Source organism: Phoca vitulina, unplaced genomic scaffold (genome assembly GCF_004348235.1).
Source record: "Phoca vitulina isolate PV1807 unplaced genomic scaffold, GSC_HSeal_1.0 scaffold102, whole genome shotgun sequence".
NCBI lineage: Eukaryota > Metazoa > Chordata > Mammalia > Carnivora > Phocidae > Phoca > Phoca vitulina.
In genome coordinates this window covers 1,220,398-1,241,584 of record NW_022589805.1, presented here as the reverse complement: position 1 = coordinate 1,241,584, position 21,187 = coordinate 1,220,398, and the positions used below count along the sequence as shown (strand labels likewise).

General features: G+C 53.9%; 2 protein-coding genes across 7 annotated transcripts in view; one reads left to right on the top strand and one right to left on the bottom strand.

Moving 5' to 3' along the window:
• PPL (periplakin) overlaps positions 1-11,553 on the top strand; it is a 57,096-nt gene extending 45,543 nt beyond the window's left edge. For 2 of the 3 annotated variants that reach the window (XM_032397737.1, XM_032397739.1), the window contains exons 12-22: positions 75-226; positions 1,153-1,250; positions 1,460-1,617; positions 2,312-2,490; positions 2,574-2,712; positions 3,490-3,683; positions 4,928-5,078; positions 5,857-5,940; positions 6,565-6,681; positions 7,168-7,260; positions 8,070-11,553. In XM_032397737.1, coding sequence (XP_032253628.1) covers positions 75-226; positions 1,153-1,250; positions 1,460-1,617; positions 2,312-2,490; positions 2,574-2,712; positions 3,490-3,683; positions 4,928-5,078; positions 5,857-5,940; positions 6,565-6,681; positions 7,168-7,260; positions 8,070-10,733 — 4,029 coding nt within the window. In that variant the 3' untranslated portion in view covers positions 10,734-11,553. The remainder of the gene's footprint in view (positions 1-74; positions 227-1,152; positions 1,251-1,459; positions 1,618-2,311; positions 2,491-2,573; positions 2,713-3,489; positions 3,684-4,927; positions 5,079-5,856; positions 5,941-6,564; positions 6,682-7,167; positions 7,261-8,069) is intronic. The other variant, XM_032397738.1, reaches the window with a different exon arrangement.
• Positions 11,554-11,713: 160 nt separating this feature from the next.
• Positions 11,714-21,187, bottom strand: part of UBN1 (ubinuclein 1) — a 39,383-nt gene continuing 29,909 nt past the window's right edge. For 3 of the 4 annotated variants that reach the window (XM_032397662.1, XM_032397665.1, XM_032397663.1), the window contains 6 exons: positions 20,056-20,106; positions 19,915-19,957; positions 17,503-18,723; positions 16,248-16,491; positions 15,872-15,961; positions 11,714-13,934 (listed from right to left, as the gene is read on the bottom strand). In XM_032397662.1, coding sequence (XP_032253553.1) covers positions 13,885-13,934; positions 15,872-15,961; positions 16,248-16,491; positions 17,503-18,723; positions 19,915-19,957; positions 20,056-20,106 — 1,699 coding nt within the window. In that variant the 3' untranslated portion in view covers positions 11,714-13,884. The remainder of the gene's footprint in view (positions 13,935-15,871; positions 15,962-16,247; positions 16,492-17,502; positions 18,724-19,914; positions 19,958-20,055; positions 20,107-21,187) is intronic. The other variant, XM_032397664.1, reaches the window with a different exon arrangement.

The window sequence follows — 21,187 nt, the reverse complement described above, 5'->3', positions numbered from 1 at the left end:
AGATGGCACCTGGGCTTCTGGTCACTGGCCAGGGCAGGTCTCTCCATGCCCTCTGATCGGCCTGCCCCTGCCAGGGCCTGATCTCACGGGGCTACAGCTACACCCTGCAGAGCAACAATGGGGAGAGCTGGGACCTCACGGACAGCGCAGAGAACAAGCTGACTGCCCCCGCCGTCTGCTTCATGATCCCCCCAACTGACCCTGAGGCCCTGGCTCTGGCGGACAGGTACGGGGCAAAGGATAGAGCCAGCAAGGACTGGCCCCATCCACTGGGCCCCTCAGGCCCCATTCACAGCCCTGGGCATCCTGACCCAGCCTCAGGAGGCAACTGACCCCACACCTGCACCCCCTTGGGGGCTCAGGTGGGACAGGAGCAGACCCCGTTGGCCAGGTTGACTTGCCAAATGTCACTGTCCGGCTGTGGGCACAGTCAGTGAACAGTTTCTCTGCAAGTGCTTCTGGGTCTTTGCATATGCTGTTCCCTCTACCTGGACACCTACCTCTGGGCCTTTGCATATGCTGTTCCCTCTGGACACCTACTCAAGGCCCGGTTGGCTCAGGCCTCTTGAATTAAGATAGTTCCGTGGCCACGTCTTCTATGAAGCCTCCCGTAACTGTTCACTCACCCTCCACCCTGGCTCAAGCACCTTCTCCCACTGCATGTAACTGCCCTTTATTAGAACACTGTGTCAGTCTCATGGCGGGAAGGGGCTCCTTGAGATTTACTGTCTCCAGGGCCTTGTTCAGTACCTGGTGCAAAGTAAGTACCCAACAACGCCTTTGTTCAATGAGTGATTCGAGGAATGCCTTCGTGTATTCATTCAGCAAGTATTTATTAAGCACCTACTGTGTACTGCTACCCCAGGAGTAACATCTTGGTGGGGAAGACAAAGGAACAAACGAGATAATTTTAGGTAGTAAAATTTGGTATGAAGAAGAGGAGAAGGAAGGATCTACCTGAACCCAGAAGTAAAGAAAGAGCAGCATTATAGCAAACTTTCCACGTGTGCTGGGTTTTAACTTTTCAGAGCATTTTGATGAGCCTTGTGACTCCCCTGGGCCCTCTGCCCAGCCACAGTCTGGGGCCCCGTGTGTGGAGAGGGAGGGGACGGTGGGCTGCCCCAGGCCCCCAGCCCATTTGTGCACCTGCAGCTTGGGCAGCCAGTACCGGGGCGTGCGGCAGAAAGCAGCCAGGAGCAGGAGCAAACTCCAGCAGCGGCATGAGGTGCTAAAGGCAGAGAATCCTGGAGGTGGGTGCTGGGGCCACTGTGCAGGACTCTGGGTGGACAGGGAAGAGGGGCTGGACCTCGGGTCTGTGCTGCAGATGGGAGGGCAGGGGTGGGGGAGGCTGGGCCAGCCCCAGAAGTCCCAGCTGGCCTCCTAGGCCCCTCTCCCTGTGCCTCATGGCCCCCCGTCTGGTTCCCCACTGCCAGCCGACTCTGTGATTTCCTTCTGGCAGATGCCTCCGACCTTCAGGGGCGGCATCTGCTGGCTGGCTTGGACAAAGTGGCCATAGATCTGGATCGGCAGGAGAAGGCTATCACAGGGATCCTACGGCCGCCACTGGAGCAGGGCCGGACTGTGCAGGACAGCGCTGAACGGGCCAAGGACCTTAAGGTACTGCTAGGCTGGTGTCCTCCTCATGGGGGCCTTGGAGCTTGACAGGGACCACCTGCCCCATGTAACCAGAAGTCCTGAGTGATGGCAGTGAGGGGGGCTGTTTTAGGCTGATGACCAAGGAGGTGCCTGAGCCCTGGCACCCCCGACATGGCCCCAGGAGAAAGGGCAAGTGAGGCTCACGCTGCCTCCACATGGCTTGTCAACTGCGGGCTTGTGGCCAAGGGGGAGGCTACAGTGCGTGGAGGCCGAAGCTTCGGAGTTAGAGCTGCTTGCTGGCTGTTTGACTGCAGACCCACTATTCGAGCCCAGGCCTCAGTGTGCTCAGAAACAAGGCCAGAGGAGGACGGGTACAGGGGTGGGTCATGGCCAGGCCCCATCACAGCCCTTCCTAAGCTGCTTGGAGTTACAGGGTCGCCTGTGAATGGGGAGAGGAAAAGTACCCACCTCGTGGAGTGGCCCCCAAGCTGGATGAAATCATCCACTTGACATGGACGGAAAAGTAGATGCTTGATAATTACCTGTTAATTTCCATCACTCTTGTGAGTCACAGCCCACCTTACCAGAATTCGGGGGACGCTCCTTATGGGCTGGCTCCCCAGGGAGGACAGCAGCTTCCTCTGTCCCGTGAAGCCCCTGGAGGGGGAGGAGGCTGCTGGACTGTGACCAGCTCCAGGGGTTTTGGTCCCCACAGAACATCACCAACGAGCTGCTGCGGATCGAGCCCGAGAAGGCGCGCAGCACGGCTGAGTGCGAGGAATTTGTGCAGGCCCTCCCGGGCAGCGGCACCACACCTTTGCTGAAGACCCGGGTGGAGGACACCAACCGCAAATATGAGCGCCTGGTGCAGCTGCTGGACTTGGCCCAGGAGAAGTGGGTGTCAGGTGGGCGGTGGGGAGGTTGGGCGGGATCATGGGGCCAGGCGGGCACCCGTCACTCCTGCCCCGTGTCCTCAGAGTGGACGTGGCCAACCGCCTGGAGAAGAGCCTGCAGCAGGGCTGGGAGGCTCTGGCCACCTACGAGAAGCAGCTGACCCAGGACGACACAGTGCCTGAGGGTGGCCACGCCCTGGACAGCAAGAGGCAGGAGCTAGTGGTAAGTCTGGGGACCCAGGGCCTCACGAGCCTTTCTCCCCAGGTGCTCCCCACCCACCGCCTCTCAACAGATGGGACTGAGGCCCCAAGTACCAGGGCAGCGAGTCTCCAGGTTCTGAAAGGCTGCATGCCAAGTCAGAAGTTGCAAATGGAGACCCAGGGTGTGAATCCCAGCTGCTCGGGGGGCTTGTGGAAATCAGGGGCCTGATTTTAAAATGAAGTATCCACGTCAGTTGGCCAGATTCCCAGGATCTCTGGACGAGCAGATCTCCTCCCCTGGGCCAGCGTGCTCTCCCAAGCAGGTCGGCAGCAGGACTGGCAGCTGCCTGCAGCCCCAGCATCTGCTTTCTCTGCACCATTGCCGCTGGGCCGCCTGGCGTGTCTGCCTGCCTGCCGGCTGTGGGCATTCAAGCCCTCGGGAGGCCCCTTAGTCACACACCGGTTCTCCTGTGGGGATCCTCACCTCAGAGCTGCGGCCCTGCGGCTGGAGAGCAGCCGGTCATTCTGGTCCCGGGCGCGATGTCACAGGGCACATGCTGCCTGCTGCAGGGTTTTCAGAGGTCAGGTTTTCCGGGTTATGGTCATTGTGACGAAACAGAATGTTGCAGAAACGACCACCAGGTGTAAGGAGAAACTCAGAGGCAAAGCCCTGGTCCCTTCCCGTGCCCAGGCTTACCCAGCTGCTGAGGCAGGAGGCCCCCAGCTGTTGGGGCAGCACTGCCCTAGCCCCTGGGAGCTCCAGCCACAGCGCCTGCTGTCTGCCTCTCTGCCCCGGCAGGCCCTGGCCTCCGAGCTGCAGGCCCAGAAGCCCCTCCTCGGTGAGGTGGAACGGAACCTGCAGGGGGCCAAGCGGTGCTCCAGCGCCCTGGCCAGCCGCTTCCAGGAGCACTGCCCGGACCTGGAGCGCCAGGAGGCTGAGGTGCACAAGCTGGGCCAGCGTTCTGACAACCTCCGCCAGCAGCTTGAGCTCAGGTGAGGAGCCGAGGGCGGGCAGCAGCCTCCACTTAGCTGGTCGGCGCTGAGGCTGCCGAAGGCTGTTTTCTAAAGTTTCTCTTTTTGAGAAAAGCAATAATACATCTACAAACTAAAAAACTCAAGGTGATTACAGTGACCAGCCCCTGTCCCCCAAGGGAAGCATGGCTACCAGTTTGTGTCCCCTTCTAAAACTGTCGAGGAGCTGGGGCAGGTACGTAACATGGTTGACAACTCACCGCCTATGCCGTGGCTTGCTTTTTCCTGTCATCAGCTTTGTCGGGGTCAGGCGCCAGTAAGTGGGACCTCCTCCTCTTCTCTTTTCTGGAAGAGCTCATACAGAACACATCCTGCTTCCTTAAATGTTGCATAGAATTCACCAGTGGAGAAGCCATGCAGGCCTGCAAGTTGTTTGTTTTTGGTGTGTGAGATTTTAACAACAAATTCAACCTCTTCACTAGGTACCAGGCTACTCTGGGTCATCTAATTCCTGTAGCAGGTCCGGGAGCTTGTGCCTTTCGAAGAATCTGTCCATCTCCTCAAGTGGGTGAACTGACAGACATAAAAGTGGTCCTAATATCCTCTTATTCACTGGTTCCAGAACCCGAGGGGATGTCCCTTCCCTCGTTCCTGATGTTCTGCCTTTTCTCATTTATATATTCTCTTTTTCCTTCCTGACCATTGTGTGGCTCGTCAATTCACCGACCATTTTAAGGAACTGGCTTTGGCTTCAGTCCTCTTCTCCCCTCTTCTGTCTCCTGTCATGGGCATCTGCTCTCCACCATTTCCTGCTGCTGCTGCTATTAGCTTTAATTTGCTTTCTTTTCTTCTTCCATTGTTGAGCACTTCCTCCTTTTCCAATAAAAGCACCGAGAACTGCAAATTTCCCTATAAGCACCGCTTTTGCTGTATCCCCCAAATGTTAATGTTTTATTTTCAGTGAGTTCAGGTTTCCTAGCGTCTCCTGTGATTTCTCCTTGGACTTGTGGGTTACTGAGGGCCTGCAATGCCCCACGGGCGTCCCTGCTGGTCAGTACACAGGGACCTACCTGTGCTTGACAGAGGCCGCAGTGTGTTCCAACTTAATTCCATAATTTCGTTAACCACCCTCTTTTTGGGGACTGTTTAGGTTATCTTGTTAGATTATCTATGATCCCTCCTGCTTGGAAAGGACTTCTGCGAAAAGGTATAGGAGGCATCCGCTGACTGTGGCAGAGGCCTGACGACGGGCTTTGTCCCCGTAGGGCCCAGAGCCTGCAGAGCGCCAGGGCTGCGTATGACAACTACCGCAGCGGCTACGACCACGTGCTCCACTTCTTGTCCCATATCCCCAGCTACGAGCCCCAGGAGACAGACAGCCTCAGCCAGATGGAGACCAAGCTCAAGAATCAGAAGGTAGGGTGGCTGCCTCCGTGTTCACCGGCCTATGGTGGCATGGGCCGGGGGGGGGGGGGCGGGGGGGGGAGCCAGGCAGTGCCTGCTGCCTGCCCCAGTGGGAGGAGGGCAAAGGCCTGGCAGAGCTGTGTCCTCAAGGGACCTCAGCCCTCCCTGGCCCCAGCACCTAAGTCCGAGAACGAGAGCGAGGTGTCTAGCACGGGACCTGGCCCAGCGTGGACCATCTGAGCAGGCTGGCTGAATGAACAAATGAGTGGTCACAGCAACACAGGGGGAGCACTCGTGGTGAAAGGTCCCGTGTCCAGAGTTTAGAGTCGCGGTTCCTTGGAAGGCAGCAGTGTCTTGGAGTGTGGGACAAGGGACATGGGACCCCCACAGCCTAGACTGAAAGCCACGTTCTACCCCTAATAGCTGTGTGCCCATGGGCAAGTCACTGCACCTCCCTATGCCTCGGTGTCCTCCTAAACCAGAGACCATGACGGTGCTTCCCTCACAGGGCGGCTGGGAGATTAAATGAGATAATCTAAGTAAGATGGGAGAATAGTGCCTGATGTTTCAAAGCACTCAATAAACACTGGTTTCCAGGCAAAGACGATTATCCTCCTGGCCCTTCTTCACAGGGCCAGAGAACTGCCTTCTGTGATGAACAGCTGTACACAAGGAAGCCGTTCTTTACGCCTTGTGCTACAGAAGAAGAATTTCAGATTCTAAGGAATCCAGCTACTCTATCAAGTTTTTTTTTTTTAATTTGATTTTTAAAGTCTCTGTTGCTTTATAGAACCTGCTAGATGAGATAGCAAGAAGGGAACAGGAAGTCCACAAAGTCTGCACCCACTCCCAGCAGTACCAGCAAGCTGTCAAGGTGAGCCTCTTCCCACCAGGTGCACTGCCCAGGGAAGCCCCGGGCCGGGCACGGCGGGCATCCTGTAAACCGGCACAACCCTGGGGAAAACCCATGGTACCAGACACTGAATGCCAGAAAAGGGATTTCTACTGCTCAGAGCAGTACACGGGGAGAATTTATCCTCAAGGGGAAAATGACCAAAGAAGAACAATGGAGGATAAACAAAATCGCTCCAACAGCACTATTTATAAAAGCAAAACAGAAAAACGAGAAAGCACCTAAATGGCGGATAGTAGAGAAACGGCCAGGCGAGTTATCCTTCATCCACTTGTCATACTCACACAGGAGGGGAATCGGGAGGCAGCAAGGTGAGGAACTGCTTACGGCGCCGTGGTAAATGAAGGAGCAGAGTGCCACACGCAGGGCTGGGGAGAGCCCTGGGGGGGCGCTTGGGCGAGTGCTGGCACGTTCCTTTGTGTCCTAGGTTGTTCAGAGACCCAGCTCTGTGGTGCTGCTGGGCTGATGGTTCTCAAAACCTCCTGGCGGCTGATGCAGCTCTGCAGACCTCTGCAGTCAGCTGCAAGGGGCACAACATTTCAGACTCCATGCCTTTGCCCTCTACCATGTCTCTCTCTCACTCAGGACTATGAGTTAGAAGCCGAGAAGCTCAGGTCCCTTCTTGATCTGGAGAATGGAAGAAGCAGCCACGTGAGCAAGAGAGCCAGGCTCCAGTCTCCCGCTGCCAAAGTGAGGGAAGAGGTGAGCTCTGCGGGCTGGGCCTCCTTGGAGCTGCCGGGGCCTCTAGGGAGCAGGGCATGCAGGCCTCCGAGATGTACACCCAGTAGGGAAACTGGGCTGAGAAGCCCTCCTGGGTGCAAACAGGTTCAGTAAGAAAAAATAACAGACTTGTTCTTGGGCAGCAACGCTGATACACCTAGAAAGACAGGCTTCTGGAGGTATCTGGGCCAGAGCCATGGATTTGGGAGGCTCCCACTTTGCTCCTCTTAAGTACACATGGAGGGATGATGTGATTCCTTCTACACACAAGAACATTAAGGCACAGAGATGGGGACTTAGCCTTCTCTCTCTAAATCCAGTTTTTCCATCAGTTGAGACTGCAGTCCAACTCCAGGTAGCAAGAGGCAAGAAGCCACACTCTGTCCCCAAATGCCAGACTTTCCAAACACTGTCCAGCTTGCTCTTGCTTAGCCTGTTGACTCCTGTTTGCTGACTTCTCTCCTGTAGGAAGCTGCTCTTGCTGCCAAGTTCACGGAAGTTAACGCCATCAACAGACAGAGGCTGCAGAATCTGGAGTTTGCTCTGAGTCTCCTGAGACAGGTAATAGGTCTTAGTAAGACATTTTTTCTTTTTAGGGTTATATTTATTTTAGAGCAAGAGGCGAAAGAGACAGGAGAGAGGCAGAGGCGAGGGAGAGAGAATCCCAAGCAGACTCCTCGCATAGCTTGAAGCCCAATCCCACGGCCCCGAGATCACCGCCTAAGCCGAAATTAAGAGTCAACCCACTGTGCCACCTGGGCGCCCCTCTTAGACATTTTACTCAAAACTATGCCAGAAGGTGAGAAGGCTCATTCTGCTTCTAAGAAACAGTCTGTGAGCTGGCGGAGTGTCCCTTGCTAACATGGCTGGACAGCACCAGGCCAAGTACTGGCCCCTGCCAGCGCCTCTGTTGACATGAATGTAACACGCATGCCATCCAACATCTGCTGAGTTCCCAAGAGCAGGTAACTTATTTTCAGAAGCCCACGTCCGTCCGTCCACACAGTAGAAAATGAAGTAGCACCACTGTGGAAACAAGCAGAGTGCAGAACAGGGGACAACCATCTGTGCACAGATACACATGTCTCAAAGATGACCCATAGCCTCTGGGAACACGACCAGAGTGTGGTTTCACTTCACACTCTTGTGTGGCTGTAAAATATTTTATCATTTAAAAAACCTAAACTACTTGTTTTTACCATTTTCAAAAGTAACCGGAGAACTCTAGTGACCTCGGCACTGAGGGAGCCTTGGGGGTCACCGGACAACCAGTCTGACGTGTTCATAGGTGACCGAGGTGTGCTCTGACCGGTGGCAACAGGCCAAGCAGAGCGTCCAGCTTTAACCACGCACTGTCTTCTCCTCCTCAGCAGCCGGAGGTGGGAGTGAGCCATGAGACCCTGCAAGGGAGCACAGCAGGCTCCACCGTGGAGGAGACGTGGAAGGTTCAGAAGGAGCTGGATGAGGAGACTGAGCGGAGACAGCAGCTAGAGAAGGAGGTCAGGAGCGCCCAGGAAGAAATCCAGACTCTGCAGAAGCGGAGCCCCCAGGAAGCGGTGGTCAAGAAGGAAGTGCTGAAGAAGGTGCCAGACCCCGTGCTCGAGGAGAGCTTCCAGCAGATGCAGCAGACCCTGGTGGAGGAGCAGCACAAGAACCAGCTGCTGCAGGACGAGCTAGAGACGCTGCGGCTGCGGCTGCGCACCCTGGAGCAGGAGACCAGGGATGGGGGACAGGAGTACGTGGTCAAGGAGGTCCTGCGCATCGAGCCAGACAGAGCCCAGGCGGACGAGGTCCTGAAGCTCAGGGAGGAGCTGGAGGAGCTGAGGCGGCAGAAAGGCACCCGGGAAGCAGAGGCGGCCCTCCTGCAGCAGCGTATCGCGGCCCTGGCTGAGGAGAAGAACCGGGCGCAGGAGAAGGTGACGGAGAAGGAGGTGGTGAAGCTGCAGAATGACCCCCAGCTGGAGGCAGAGTACCGGCAGCTGCAGGAGGCCCAGCAGCGGGAGGGCCAGCTCAGGGAGGAGCATGAGGAGGAACTGACCTTCCTCCAGGACAAGCTCAAGAGGCTGGAGAAGGAGCGGGCCATGGCGGAGGGGAAGATCACAGTGAAGGAGGTGCTTAAGGTGGAAAAGGATGTGGCAACTGAGAGGGAGGTGGGCGACCTCAAACGCCAGTATGAGGATGAGGAGGCCAAGGCTCGCGCCAACCAGAGGGAGAAGACTGAGCTGCTCCGCAAGATTTGGGCCTTGGAGGAGGAAAATGCCAGAGTGCTGGTGCAGGAGAAAGTGCGGGAAATCGTCCGGCCGGACCCCGAGGCAGAGAGGGAAGTGGCGAACCTCCGCCTGGAGCTCGTGGAGCAGGAGCGCAAGTACCGGGCGGCCGAGGAGCAGCTGAAGAGCTACCAGGGCGAGCTGGAGGCGCTCAGGAGGCGGGGCCCCCAGGTAGAGGTCAAAGAAGTGACCAAGGAAGTCATCAAGTACAAGACTGACCCTGAGATGGAGAAGGAGCTTCAGAGGCTCAGGGAGGAGATTGTGGACAAGACAAGACTCATTGAAAGGTGTGATTTAGAAATCTACCAGCTGAAGCAAGAGATCCAGTCTCTGAAAGACACCAAACCCCAGGTGCAGACCAAGGAGGTGGTCCAGGAGATCCTCCAGTTCCAGGAAGACCCCCAAACCAAAGAGGAAGTGCAGTCTTTGCGGGCCAGGCTCTCAGAAGAACAGAGGAAACAAGTGGATCTGGAAAGGGAGGGGGCCGCCCAGGAGGAGAAGATCAGGCAGAAGGAGGAGGAGCTGTCCCAGGTGAAGGAAAAGGTGGTCCAGCAGGAGGTGGTCAGGTACGAGGAGGAGCCCGGCCTGCGGGCTGAGGTGAACGCCTTCACCGAGAGCATCGACGTGGAGCTGCGGCAGATCGACAACCTCCGGGGGGAGCTGCGGCGGCTGCAGCGCCGGCGCGCAGAGCTCGAACGCCAGCTGGAGGAGCTGGAACGCGAGAGGCAGGCACGCAGGGAGGCCGAGCTGGAGGTGCAGCGCCTAAAGCAGCGGCTGGCTGACCTGGAGGAGGAGGAGGGGGAGGCCCGGGAGAAGGTGACCCTCAAGCAGAAGGTGGTGCTGCAGCAGGACCCCCAGCAGGCCAGGGAACACTCTCTGCTCAAAGTCCAGCTCGAGGAAGAGAGGCACCGGCGGCAGGTCCTGGAGAGCGAACTCGAGACCCTGAGAAAGAAGCTCGACAACCTGGAGAAGATGGAGGTCAAGGAGAAGGTGGTCTTCTCCGAAAGCATCCAGGTGGAGAAAGGTGACACCGAACAAGAGATCCAGAAGCTCAAGAGCAGCCTGGAGGAGGAGAGCCGGAGCAAGAGGGAACTGGATGCGGAAGTGAGTCGGCTGGAAGCCAAGCTGTCGGAGCTGGAGTTCTGTAACTCCAAGTCATCCAAAGAGCTGGACTTCCTAAGGGAAGAAAACCACAGGCTGCAGCTGGAGCGGCAGAGCCTGCAGCTCGAGACCCGGAGACTCCAGTCGGAAATTGAAATGGCGGCAACAGAAACACGAGACCTGAGAAACATGACCACGGCAGACTCTGCGACGAACCTGGACTCCAGACTGTGGTCCCTGGAGAGAGAACTGGATGACCTCAAGAGGCTCTCCAAAGACAAAGACCTTGAGATCGATGAGCTGCAGAAGCGCCTGGGCTCCGTGGCCGTCAAGAGGGAGCAGAGGGAGAACCACCTCCGGCGCTCCATTGTGGTCATCGACCCCGACACGGGCCGGGAGCTGTCCCCAGAGGAAGCCCATCGGGCCGGTCTCATCGACTGGAACATGTTTGTCAAACTCAGGAGCCAGGAATGTGACTGGGAGGAAATCTCGGTGAAGGGTCCTAGTGGAGAGTCCTCCGTGATCCACGACAGGAAGTCTGGCAGGAAGTTCTCCATTGAAGAGGCCCTGCAGAAAGGAAGGCTGACACCGGCTCAGTATGACCGCTATGTCAATAAGGATATGTCCATCCAGGAGCTGGCCGTCCTGGTGTCTGGGCAGAAGTAGGCACAGCCTAGCCCTCCGTCTTCTTGGAAGCCTACCCAGTACCACCGTGTCTTCTCCTCCCTGGCCCTGTGCAGACTCCTGACCTGTGCAGAGCTGAGCACATCCCCCAAGCCCTCGCTGTCATTCAACCTGGGTGAGGGACCTGCTTCATCCTCTGATCAGACAACCATGATGCCACTCTGCTGTCCTTTTCCACACACTTCCATCAGTAGACTCCTTGTATGACACCTGGAAGCAACCCGAAAAAACTAAAGCACACAACCCATGACGACTGAAGCAGACAAGCCCACTCCGAGCACCAGCCTTCACACCCCAGGTGGGGGGACCCTCGGGCAGAAAGGCCTCCCTTCTACACACCTTTCCGTACATCAAAGGACTGGGACCCTCAGGGCTGCTGACCTGCATTCACATCTCCCTGGGTACTGGCTGAGAGCAGACTTTCTGTCAGAGTCCTCCTGGTGAAACAGATCCGGGTTCTAGGCCAGAAAAGGTGCAAAGAAGCCACAACAATGTCTGGCCTTCGGTGCTAGAGTGAAGGTAAACTGTCAGCCAGACTGTCCCAGGAAAACGCACCATCAGAGAATGTGTTGTGGTTCTGAAATTAAAGTATTTTCATAAAGGACTGTATTGCTATTAGCCTTAGTTTTAGTGCCTTACAAGTCTTCTTATCAGCTCATTGGTATTGAGGTATAGTAACTGTACACTGACTTTTCACCAAATGAATTTTAGGTTCTCTGTTATCTCATGTATTATGTAAGAAAATGGGACTAGGGAACTCTATTTATAGTGCGAAAATAAACACCTGGTGGCTTGATTCTAATTTCATAGTGTTTCTTCTTCTTTTGCATGTGAGGCTTTTTATTTCCTCTGCTCCCTCTTGGCTTATGGCCAAAATGGATATTCTACATCTACCAGCTCCTAGGGGAAGAAGAATTAGTTGCAAAAAAGGTAAAAAGAATGAGAAACAATGTTTTGGAAACCTTGAAACAATTTATTGAGTTGCTTTATACAAGATTAACAATTTCCACACCACCCCCCAACACCAACATAGTCTCGCCGCACAAAAGCCACAGCCCCTCTCACACCTCAGGAGCGGCTGCACCGAGGGCAGCCCCCCACACCCCCGCCCCGGAGCCCACTCTGCCTGCCGGGCGCAAAGGCCGTGGCTGTGTAAGTCATTCACTCTTTCGTTACCACAAATAAAGCATAAACAAGAAAAAGAAATCTCATAAACTCCCCATCAAAGAAACGTTTCCCTGAGGCAAGAGGCATCACTAGATTCCTAAAAATGAGGGTATTCTGCTCCAGCTGCACACTCAATGGTACATGGGGAGGAGGGAGCGCTGCAGGGAAGGGACCTTGGGTGTTCTCAGGTGGAGAAACCTGGAGAGTTCCCACTGCTCAGTGTTCACGGGCGGCCTCTGTGCGGCTCTGAGCTCAGCAATACAAATCTCTTCTTTGGCTCTTTTGCTACTACCTAAGACTATTCTGTAAACAAACTGGAAACCCAAGTTGCAAAAAATAGGTACAATGAAGGGATAAGGAATCCACTCTAGCCAAATGTGAAACACATGTTGGTTCTTACGTTTAAAAAAGAAAAAAAAAGAAAAAGAAAAAAACCAAATAAACAAACAGCAGAGGCCTAGCGGGACAGCTGACAGAGGTGTTGCTCCACTGGAACCCGGGCAAACCTCTGCATGAACTGAGTTACTGAGCACTGTACCCTGGAAGGCAGGAACCAAGAGAGCTGCCTGTGTCTCCACACAGGTGTACATTCTGAGGAGGCGGATTACTCAACATAATTGCAATCACTTAGCTGAAGCAGTCCGTTCAGACACGCCTTGTGGTACACACTTCACGGGACAGGCAAGTGCCCTAACCATCCTCGTGAAGCAGCCGCCGGCTGAGTGCGCTCCGCGGTAGCTGTCCTAGTCTGTCTCTGGCGCACTCTCCAAGCTCATCGGCGCGCCACCCTTAAGTCAACACCCAGCCCTGCTGCGTGGAGAGCTCCAGGACGGCGAGGCCTGTTTCTACATGGCAGACGCTTCACAGAGGTCTGTTCCTGCAGCTCTGCCTGACAATGGTTTCTAAACAAAACAAACTGGAATGTCTGTGACTTGGAACCCCTCATATCCTTGGCCCTCCAAAAGATGAAGGGCTTTGGGGCTCTGCAGTCCACCTGTATGAACTCAAATAAAATGGGGGCCCTGGCTGTACTGGGACTTGGGATTTGGGGGCCCAGATGACCTTCAAGTCAGGACGGCACAGATTATGATGTGCAACTGTAAAAAACTCGAACTGGTTATGTCTTAAATACAGACATCTTTTAAAAAAGTCTTCATCTGAGATCCACCCAGAGGGCTGAATGGACGTGTGTCTAATTCTGCTCCACCATAAAGGCACTGGAATTATGTCTTACTATAATATGACATGCGAAAAGCAGTCCCATTCTATCCAATGCATTAATGGTAATGATGAAATCTGGACCAAAATAAGTGTCTTTAAAAATCCTGTCACAACTGTTGAATCTACAAAGGTCTTTTCTCTGAAAGAGCTTCATTGTCACGTTCAGCAGAGATGCTGGCCCCCACCATGATGAGCACACGTTAGGTGTTCTGAGTATTTTTCCAAAAAAACAAGGTAAGGTAAGTCTCCCAGCTGTTGTATTAGCTGGGAGGTTTTTGTCCTGTTGAGCACACAGCCTGAGGATGGGACAGACACCATGACCATCCAGGGATCCCACTGTGGCCAGAAGGAGTCCCTGACCACTAGGGCACCATGAGGTACTCTGACCAAATGCCAGGGGTCAGGTGGATTTAAAGCACGTGTGCCAACTGCTCCGCCCTGACACCAGAGCTTCGTACATGACCCAGCGCGCACCCCAGCCCAGAGCTGCCCCTCCAACGATTGTCCATGACACAGCCGCGCAGCCCGGAGCACCAGACCAGTCCGTGCCTCCGGAGAAGCCCAGGGCTGCTCCCCTAACAGAAGGCACATCACAGTGCCAAGAGATGCTCCACTTAGCACTCACACCTTCTCCAGAAGAAAGCCAATCGGGGCAGAAAGAGCATAGTGATTATCCAGTTTCTGAGACCTACTTGTTCAGCTTCCGCCCAGACCTAAGTTAAGTCGGGCCTTTCCTCTGAAGAGATCACAATTTCCGTGGTACACCGGGCCCTTTTCCATGAAGTTGAGAAGCATCTGGAAAAGAATAAGCAAAAATAACACAAGTCTTTCAGGATCTCGGATTCCCTCAAGGTGGCAGTAACAAAACCTCAAGGAGATCACCTAAATAGCAAAAGGCCCCTGAACGCTGAGCCCAAAAACCCTTGCCAGAGACTGAGTGCACTGCTACTTGCGGCAGCTTGCAGTGTGCATGGCACTCTGAGCTCTGTGATGGCAGCTGCCCACTGCGTGCCACGCACCCAGAGCCGCTTCCGTCCCCCGCTACCACCACCATCCCCTGGCGCGCTGCGCTCCGCTCAAGCAGCAGTGAGCACTCTCACCATCAAAACCCTCAGGCCCTACAAAGACAAGTTCAAAGGTGCTAGCATTCCGAGTCTGCATGGGAAAGAAAGCAAAGCAGACACAGTCACACAGCTGAAATAAGCAGGCAGCTTTTCATTTACAACCACTCAATGTAATCCTCCAACGTGAAGAAGGGCTAAAGGAGACAGAGAGAGTACAGGAAAGTGCTTTTCCTTTTTTCTGTTGTTGAAAATATCACAGGCCAACAGTCATGTTCCAATGGCTCTTCAATTATTTTGTTTCTGTTTGAAAGTGTGACATTCCGTGTGCCACGGAAATTGTGACCTCTTCAGAGGAAAGGCCCGACTAACTATGCTCTTTCTGCTAAGTGGAGCATCTCTTGGCACTGTGATGTGCCATCTTTCAAACCACACACTCTCACCTAGGTGGCTCTGTGACCCCCATATTATCCTCTTAGCTACTACAGCAGCCGCCAGTTTGCAGAGTAAGTCCACTGTAGCTATGGCTTCTCTAGAGGAAAATGGAGTCATTGTTATTCCAGGAAGCTTAGCCCCTTGGTTCCTTTCTCTAAAGAAGCAAAATTTCCATCTTGAAAATTTTCAGTCCAGTCTTATGCCCAGACGGCCTACGGTGTTCACTAGGAATGCATCAGCCTTGGAACATGGGGGCCAGAGATCCATAGCAAATCTGGAGATAGACACAGACTTGGGAATCGTCAGGCCACAGGCATGCCCAGCCAGGCAAGCTCCCTGTCTTACTCCCACCCTAGCACCTGTGCACCAGGGCTACCCAGGCTCAGCTTCCTGAAGAATGGCTCTCCCCTGACTGAAGTAGCATCGCCGGTCCTCTCTGGAGCAGGTCTAGAGTAGTAAGAAGAGCGCAGTAGGCCAAAACCAAGATCCCATGAGGCTTCCCACCAGTGTGCCATTAGGCGTGTTTACGAATCATGTTCCAGCACAGGAAGAGGCCAATCACTTACTAGGAAGGTGCCAGCTGGAGCATCTGTGCGGCCTTCTCACAGCAATACCACATCCCTTTCTGAAATCTACTGACCTACAGAGATGAAAAGCAGGAAGAGAAGAGGAATGCTGCCCCAGGTCCTGCTGTGCTCCCTAATGTCTGCCTTCACCCCTGAACTCAAATGAAAGATGCTCCTCTCTGGCACACAGGCTGATATCACAAGTAAGGGTCCCTCCTAAGACCTTGTCCCTGTGACCTTGCTGTTGTTTGGGCTCTCCCTTTCACTTAAAAGTTTAGCTGGCAGCACCTGGAAGGTGCAGCAGCTTAAACGTAAAGGCCTTTCAGTGCCCCAATTTGCCCTTGGGTATTAGCACCGATGTGAGCACCAACTTTAGCTAAGGGAATTCACCTGCCTCACACACAGGCCATTACAACTTCCCCTGTGATCACACAGGGTAAGGCTGACCCAGTGGCAGTTCCAAGTGGGGAACGAGGGGAAATTTCAAAGTGGAAGCCTCTGTCAGTCTCTCTGAGTACCCGAAGAGCCAGAGTCTTGAAGGACAAACCAGGACGACACTGTAACAGCAAGCTGAAGACACTGAACTCCCTGGCAGCAGACAAGGCATCTAATGGGTAGGGAGCAGAATGACGGTACGGGATGCACGGCACTCTGATCACCTGGCAATTACCTGGCAGACTCTGCGGGATGTGGGTGGACACGGCAGCGTGTGGGAGAGGCGCTGCACGGGGTGGGCTGGAATGCAAGCCAGCCAGGAGACCTGAGAGAAAACAGGAGGGGAGAAAAGAACAAAACACACACATTGAAGACAGGAACAGAAAAGCTGCTTCAGCGGTTGAGAGCCCAGACAACCTACTGGACCGGTTCTGGGTGAGAACCCCAAGGGGAGGGAGGGCTCAGCATGGATCCCAGGAACGCTGCCCATGGTCACACACCAGACAAAACACAGGAACCCAGCACACGACAACAGAACTCATCAATGGGGGCACAGGCGCTGGGGAACCTTCTGTCCCTCCAGCATGAGGAGAAATGAGAGCAGCACTTACTATGATTGAGGCCGTGGTGGAATGTCCCAGGGGCAGGACCCGTGACGATGGCATCCTTGGAAACCCCTGCTTTCGCAGAGGACTCGGCGCTGAAGGAGAGCACGTGGAGGGGAAACTGGGAGATGATCCCCAGGGAGCTGGAGTTCATGGCTCCGGGCAGTTTCGGGCTGCCGGACTTGTAGGATGCAGACAGCAGATTTAAGGGCGAGGAGCTGGCCAGCAGCACAGCCCCACTCGTTCCTTTCTGGGGAGGAAACACAGCATGGTCAGAACGCCAGCTCCGTCCGCAGCTCACACACAGACCAAGGCTGGAAACGGACGTGGGGACCCACTCGTAGACCACCCCTCAGGAAGGTGCCCCGTGATCTGCCGCCCCAGAGGAAGGAAGAGGACAGCCTCTGAACTGGCGTGGAATGGCTCCTAGGACAGTGTTCACTTAAAAAGCTGGGTATTAACTATGCCTCCTTTGTGCAAGAAAGGAAGGATATCCACAGATGTAGGCACAAACACTGGTGTGTCCATATTTATATACATAAAACATACACACATATATTTGTTTGTACTGATCTTTGTTTTAGACAAAACAGGAAAAATGTGAAACTAAGGAATATAGTCACCTTGCAAGGGTGGTAGGACAGGATAGAGGCAGGTGAGACCTTGCTGAACATACCTTTCTATAGTTTTGTCTCTGTAAACACATAATCCTTTTATATACTGGAAAAATGAAAACAACTGCTCTCTCCCATGCCCCCAACCTGCATCCAAACTTCTTGTAATTACCCACAGGCAAGCCTCATTAACCACTGGACTCTGCCAAACTGCCTCTGTCTGACCTACAGAATCCTTTAAAACCCAACCAAAAGAGTCACTCTTCCTGGGGCATGAACATCTCCACAAAGCTGATGATCTGAGCGGTGACAGCATTTCGTTTACTTGTTTGGAGAGATGGACAAGTAGGAGCTATGAGATAGGAAAGGAGTTTTGTGGCTCGTTCTATAGCACCCACGATCATAGCATCCCTGCAAACCAGGCCTTTCCCTCTGCTCATCCTCAAGAGAAGTTTCAGGCTCTCCTAAGATTCCTACCACCAGAAAAGTAAAGACCTGAAAACAGGAAGCCCAGTCCTCCTTCCAATTTCCGGGCTCACTGTTCCTACCTGACCTTCAGTGTCAGATCTCACTCTCCGAGCAGGGCAAGGCAAGTGGCCCTGTCCACAAGACCCACGAGGGGCGGGCTGCTGTGCCAGGACACTCACTGGCAAGGAGGTAGACGATGTCACGCTGCTAACCGCGCTGGACTTCAGGGAGGAGGTCAGTAGCTTTGCCACTCCCTGGGTCCCACCACTGGAGTCTCCACTTGGACCACCCGGAGGGGCCACCAGGGTCAGCTTCTGGGAAACAGGTGGTTTTTTCACTGCAGAGCCTGGGACAGGTCTGCTGGCAGACGGTCCTGTGGAGGGAGGCTGTACGCCGGGGAGCAGGTTCCCGGAAGCAGAGCTCTGGACTGGTGTTCCTCCAGAGGAAGAGCTGCCAGAAGAAACCCCGTGTTTAGAGACCGAGCTGGCAAAGGGACTATTCTTGTAAGATGGCCCTGAAGAGCTGGCTGAGTGCTGTTTTGCTGGATGGCTCAGGGCAGTGGAGGACGAGGCTGGGGTCTTATGAGAGTTGCTGCTAGAGGCTGGTGTGCCTCCTGAAGAGGCCGGCGTGGAGGGATGGAAGCTCTGGCCCTTGGTTGCTGTCTTCACAAGCTGGAGGAGGGAACGATGGCACTGCGGGGAGGAAGGCTTTGGGCCCTGGAGCTTATTGACAAAAGGAGCTGGAGGGGTGAAGCTCTTTTGCTGTTGAGTGCCTGCATGAAAGACTTTGACTTGGGGGCCAGGCACAGGAGCTGCCGCCTGGGGTGCGTGAGGCGTCCGTGGCAAGCCATGGTGCTTTGCTTTGGACTGGTGCACTTCCGACAGGCCCTTGCTGAGCGTGGCCTGACAGGACAGCTCTTTGTAGCCAGAGCTCTCTGGTTTTGTCTCCTGAGAGGACTGCCCCAGTGCCAAAGCCTGTTCGGCCAGAAAATTGAGGGGAGACTGCAGGGAACTAGAGGCTGGTGGGGCAGAAGGGCTGGGCTTTGGAAAGTTCCTCTTCTCTTCTGAACACATGACGCCCACCATCTTCTCTGCAGGTGCTTTTGAGGGTGCCGGCAGTGGGAACTCAGAGCTCCCACCTGCTCTGCTGCTCAGCACAGCCAGTTCCTTAGATACCACCTCCAATGAGGAGGCTGAATTACGGATCAAGTCTCCATCCAACGAGTCCTCCAGGTTGATAGGAGCAGGATTAGCAAGGCTGCCAGATGCCTGGGCTGAGAGCTCCCTGTTTGCAGCCCCAGTGCTCAGGCCTCCTCCCGGGTGTTCTGAAGGCAAAGCCAGGGGGCCGCCAATCTGGCCTGGTGGGATGGAAACCTTTTTATCAGGCTTAGTAGATGATTCCTAAAGGAAAGCAGGAATTCTGATGTTTAGAAATGTCCAAAGGTGCCAACACTGGCCCTGTGGTGAGAACACAAATGTGAGAACACCACAAGGCCCAAAGAACCAGGTCTTCCTGTACAATCACAAAACAAGACAGGAAGAGAGCGGTTGCCACGCCTGCTTGGACTTGAAAGTGCTGAACTCCTTCACCCCCTCTGGCTCCTGTCTGGCTGGCTGGGGCTGGGCTTACCAAGCATGCTTTCTTGCTAGGTACCCATCCACCCACAAAGAAACTCTTCTTCTCTGTTTCTGAAAAAGCGTAAGACTCGAGCAAAGAGATGCTCTCCCTACTGGGCACACACTGTCTCAGAGTACTCCCAGCTGCAATCAGAAAATGATGCATGGCATGAGAATTGCCTTAAATTAGCTTTCTTCTCCTCCTTGGTCTTCTCCAGCATCTGTCTCCTCAGTTGGGTGCAAAGGAAAAGTCCTGTCACAGGAGTGGGAACAGGGTCTACCTCATCACTCTCACATTCCAAGTGTTTAATGCAATTTGTCCTAGACACTGTAGGACCTCAACAGATACTTTAGAATACAGAGTTTACACAGCTTATTCTCATGGACTGTTTATGTACGGTTAAGGACACTATAAAGCCATATGAGCTGTTAAAAATTTCAATAAAACAGCAATTTTTACTACATTGAAAGGCTTCTGCAATGCCTAAGATGGTTTTTAGTTCCCCCCATCTCCACCAGGCAAACACAACAAAGCCACCTGTCCCTTCCGGTACAGCTCCAGGCAAACCTGCACCTGGCTAGCAGCGTTCTTTCACGAAAAGAGTATCATCACACTATACGACCTTCACATCTGCAGGGGCTCTTCACTCCTCAGAGGACTGTCAGGAAGACCTCATTGAAATCCGACCACCACCACCACCACCACCACCACCACCCTAGGAACGGGCCAGATGGGTACTGTCTCCTAGAACTAAGGCTGGAAGGTACTAAGTGGCCTGGCTCAGGTCTCTGCCCTGCCAACCTCAGGCTCCTGCGATGGGCAGGCTGCCTCTTGGACAGCCTCAAGGGTGCCATCCTGAAGAGCTGTCCCCCAGTCCAGCCAACCTCAATGAGCTGCTCTAGTCACTTAAGAGGTTTCATACGCATGGCTGGAGAGAGAGGAGAAGAGCACATGACCTGAGCAGGCTGACTCACCTTCATCTTGATTTTGGAAGAGGCCATTACTTTCTTCTTGGCCCTGTTCAAAGGAATGAACACAGAAACGGTTTAGAGGAGATCCACAAAGGAGGTGAAAATAACAGTCGCCCTGAGAAGAGAAAATACTGAGACACTCACAGGATTGATGTCAAGTGCCCATGGCCTCGTCTGCTCTCCTTAAACAGAGTCCTGAAACAGAGAGAGAACACTAGGCAGTCTGTGGAAAGCCCCTGAAGGCAGGCTCTCTGCTTCTAGAGCTTTCCTGCCATCCCTGGTACTCAGTGGCTATTACACCTTAAATGTCAGTGGCCTGGTGAGCTTAATTCCTAAAATGGCTGCACTGGCCACTGGAAAGCAAACAGTCTAGGAGTGACCCAAAAAAGCTATGGTTCTGCCGCAAAATTTCTCATAGTGATTTTTCCCCTAAAGGCAGGAGTGCTTTCCTTATTGCTGATTCTCATCCCTTCCAAGAGTGAGATGTGGAGTGACCACAGCACGTCTTTCTCCAGAGAAACAACAGAATTTTCTTTATGCCCCTCCCTATGCACTTTTTTTTTTTTTTTAAGATTTTATTTATTTTTTTGACAGAGAGAGAGCAAGAGAGGGAACACAAGCAGGGGGAGTGGGAAAGGGAGAAGCAGGCTTCCTGCTAAGCAGGGAGCCCAATGTGGGGTCAATCCCAGGACCCAGGAATCATGACCTGAGCCGAAGGCAGACGCTTAACAACTGAGCCACCCAGGCGCCCCCCTATGCACTTTCAGGTGTTCAATCTAAAGAAAAGAGCCAAGTCCACCTAAAGAAGGGACACAGACAAAGAAAGGCTCCATGCTTTGGATCCTGGGAAGATGGTGGAGTAGGAAGCACCGGGAATTGTCTACCCACCTGGACAACAACTGCACTAATAGAATCTAAAACAACTATTTTGGGAGTGTCTAGGTGGCTCAGTCGGTTGAGCGTCCGACTCTTGATTTGGCTCAGACTCAAAGTGGAGTCTGCTTGAAGATTCTCTCTCTCCCTCTCCCTCTGCCCCTCACATACTCGCACTTTCTCTCTCTCTAATAAATAAATCTTAAACTAGAATAATGATTTTGGAATTCTAGAGTGTATTGAAGGCTTACAAATTATAAGGGAGGGCCTGGAGGGTAAATTGCTGCAAATTTCAGCTCTTAGCACAGTTGCAGCCTTCTGTTCCCAGCCCCATGGCAGGCAGCCATACATATGTCCCCAAAGCAGCTTACAGGAACTAGGGTGGGCAAAAATGACCCTGTGC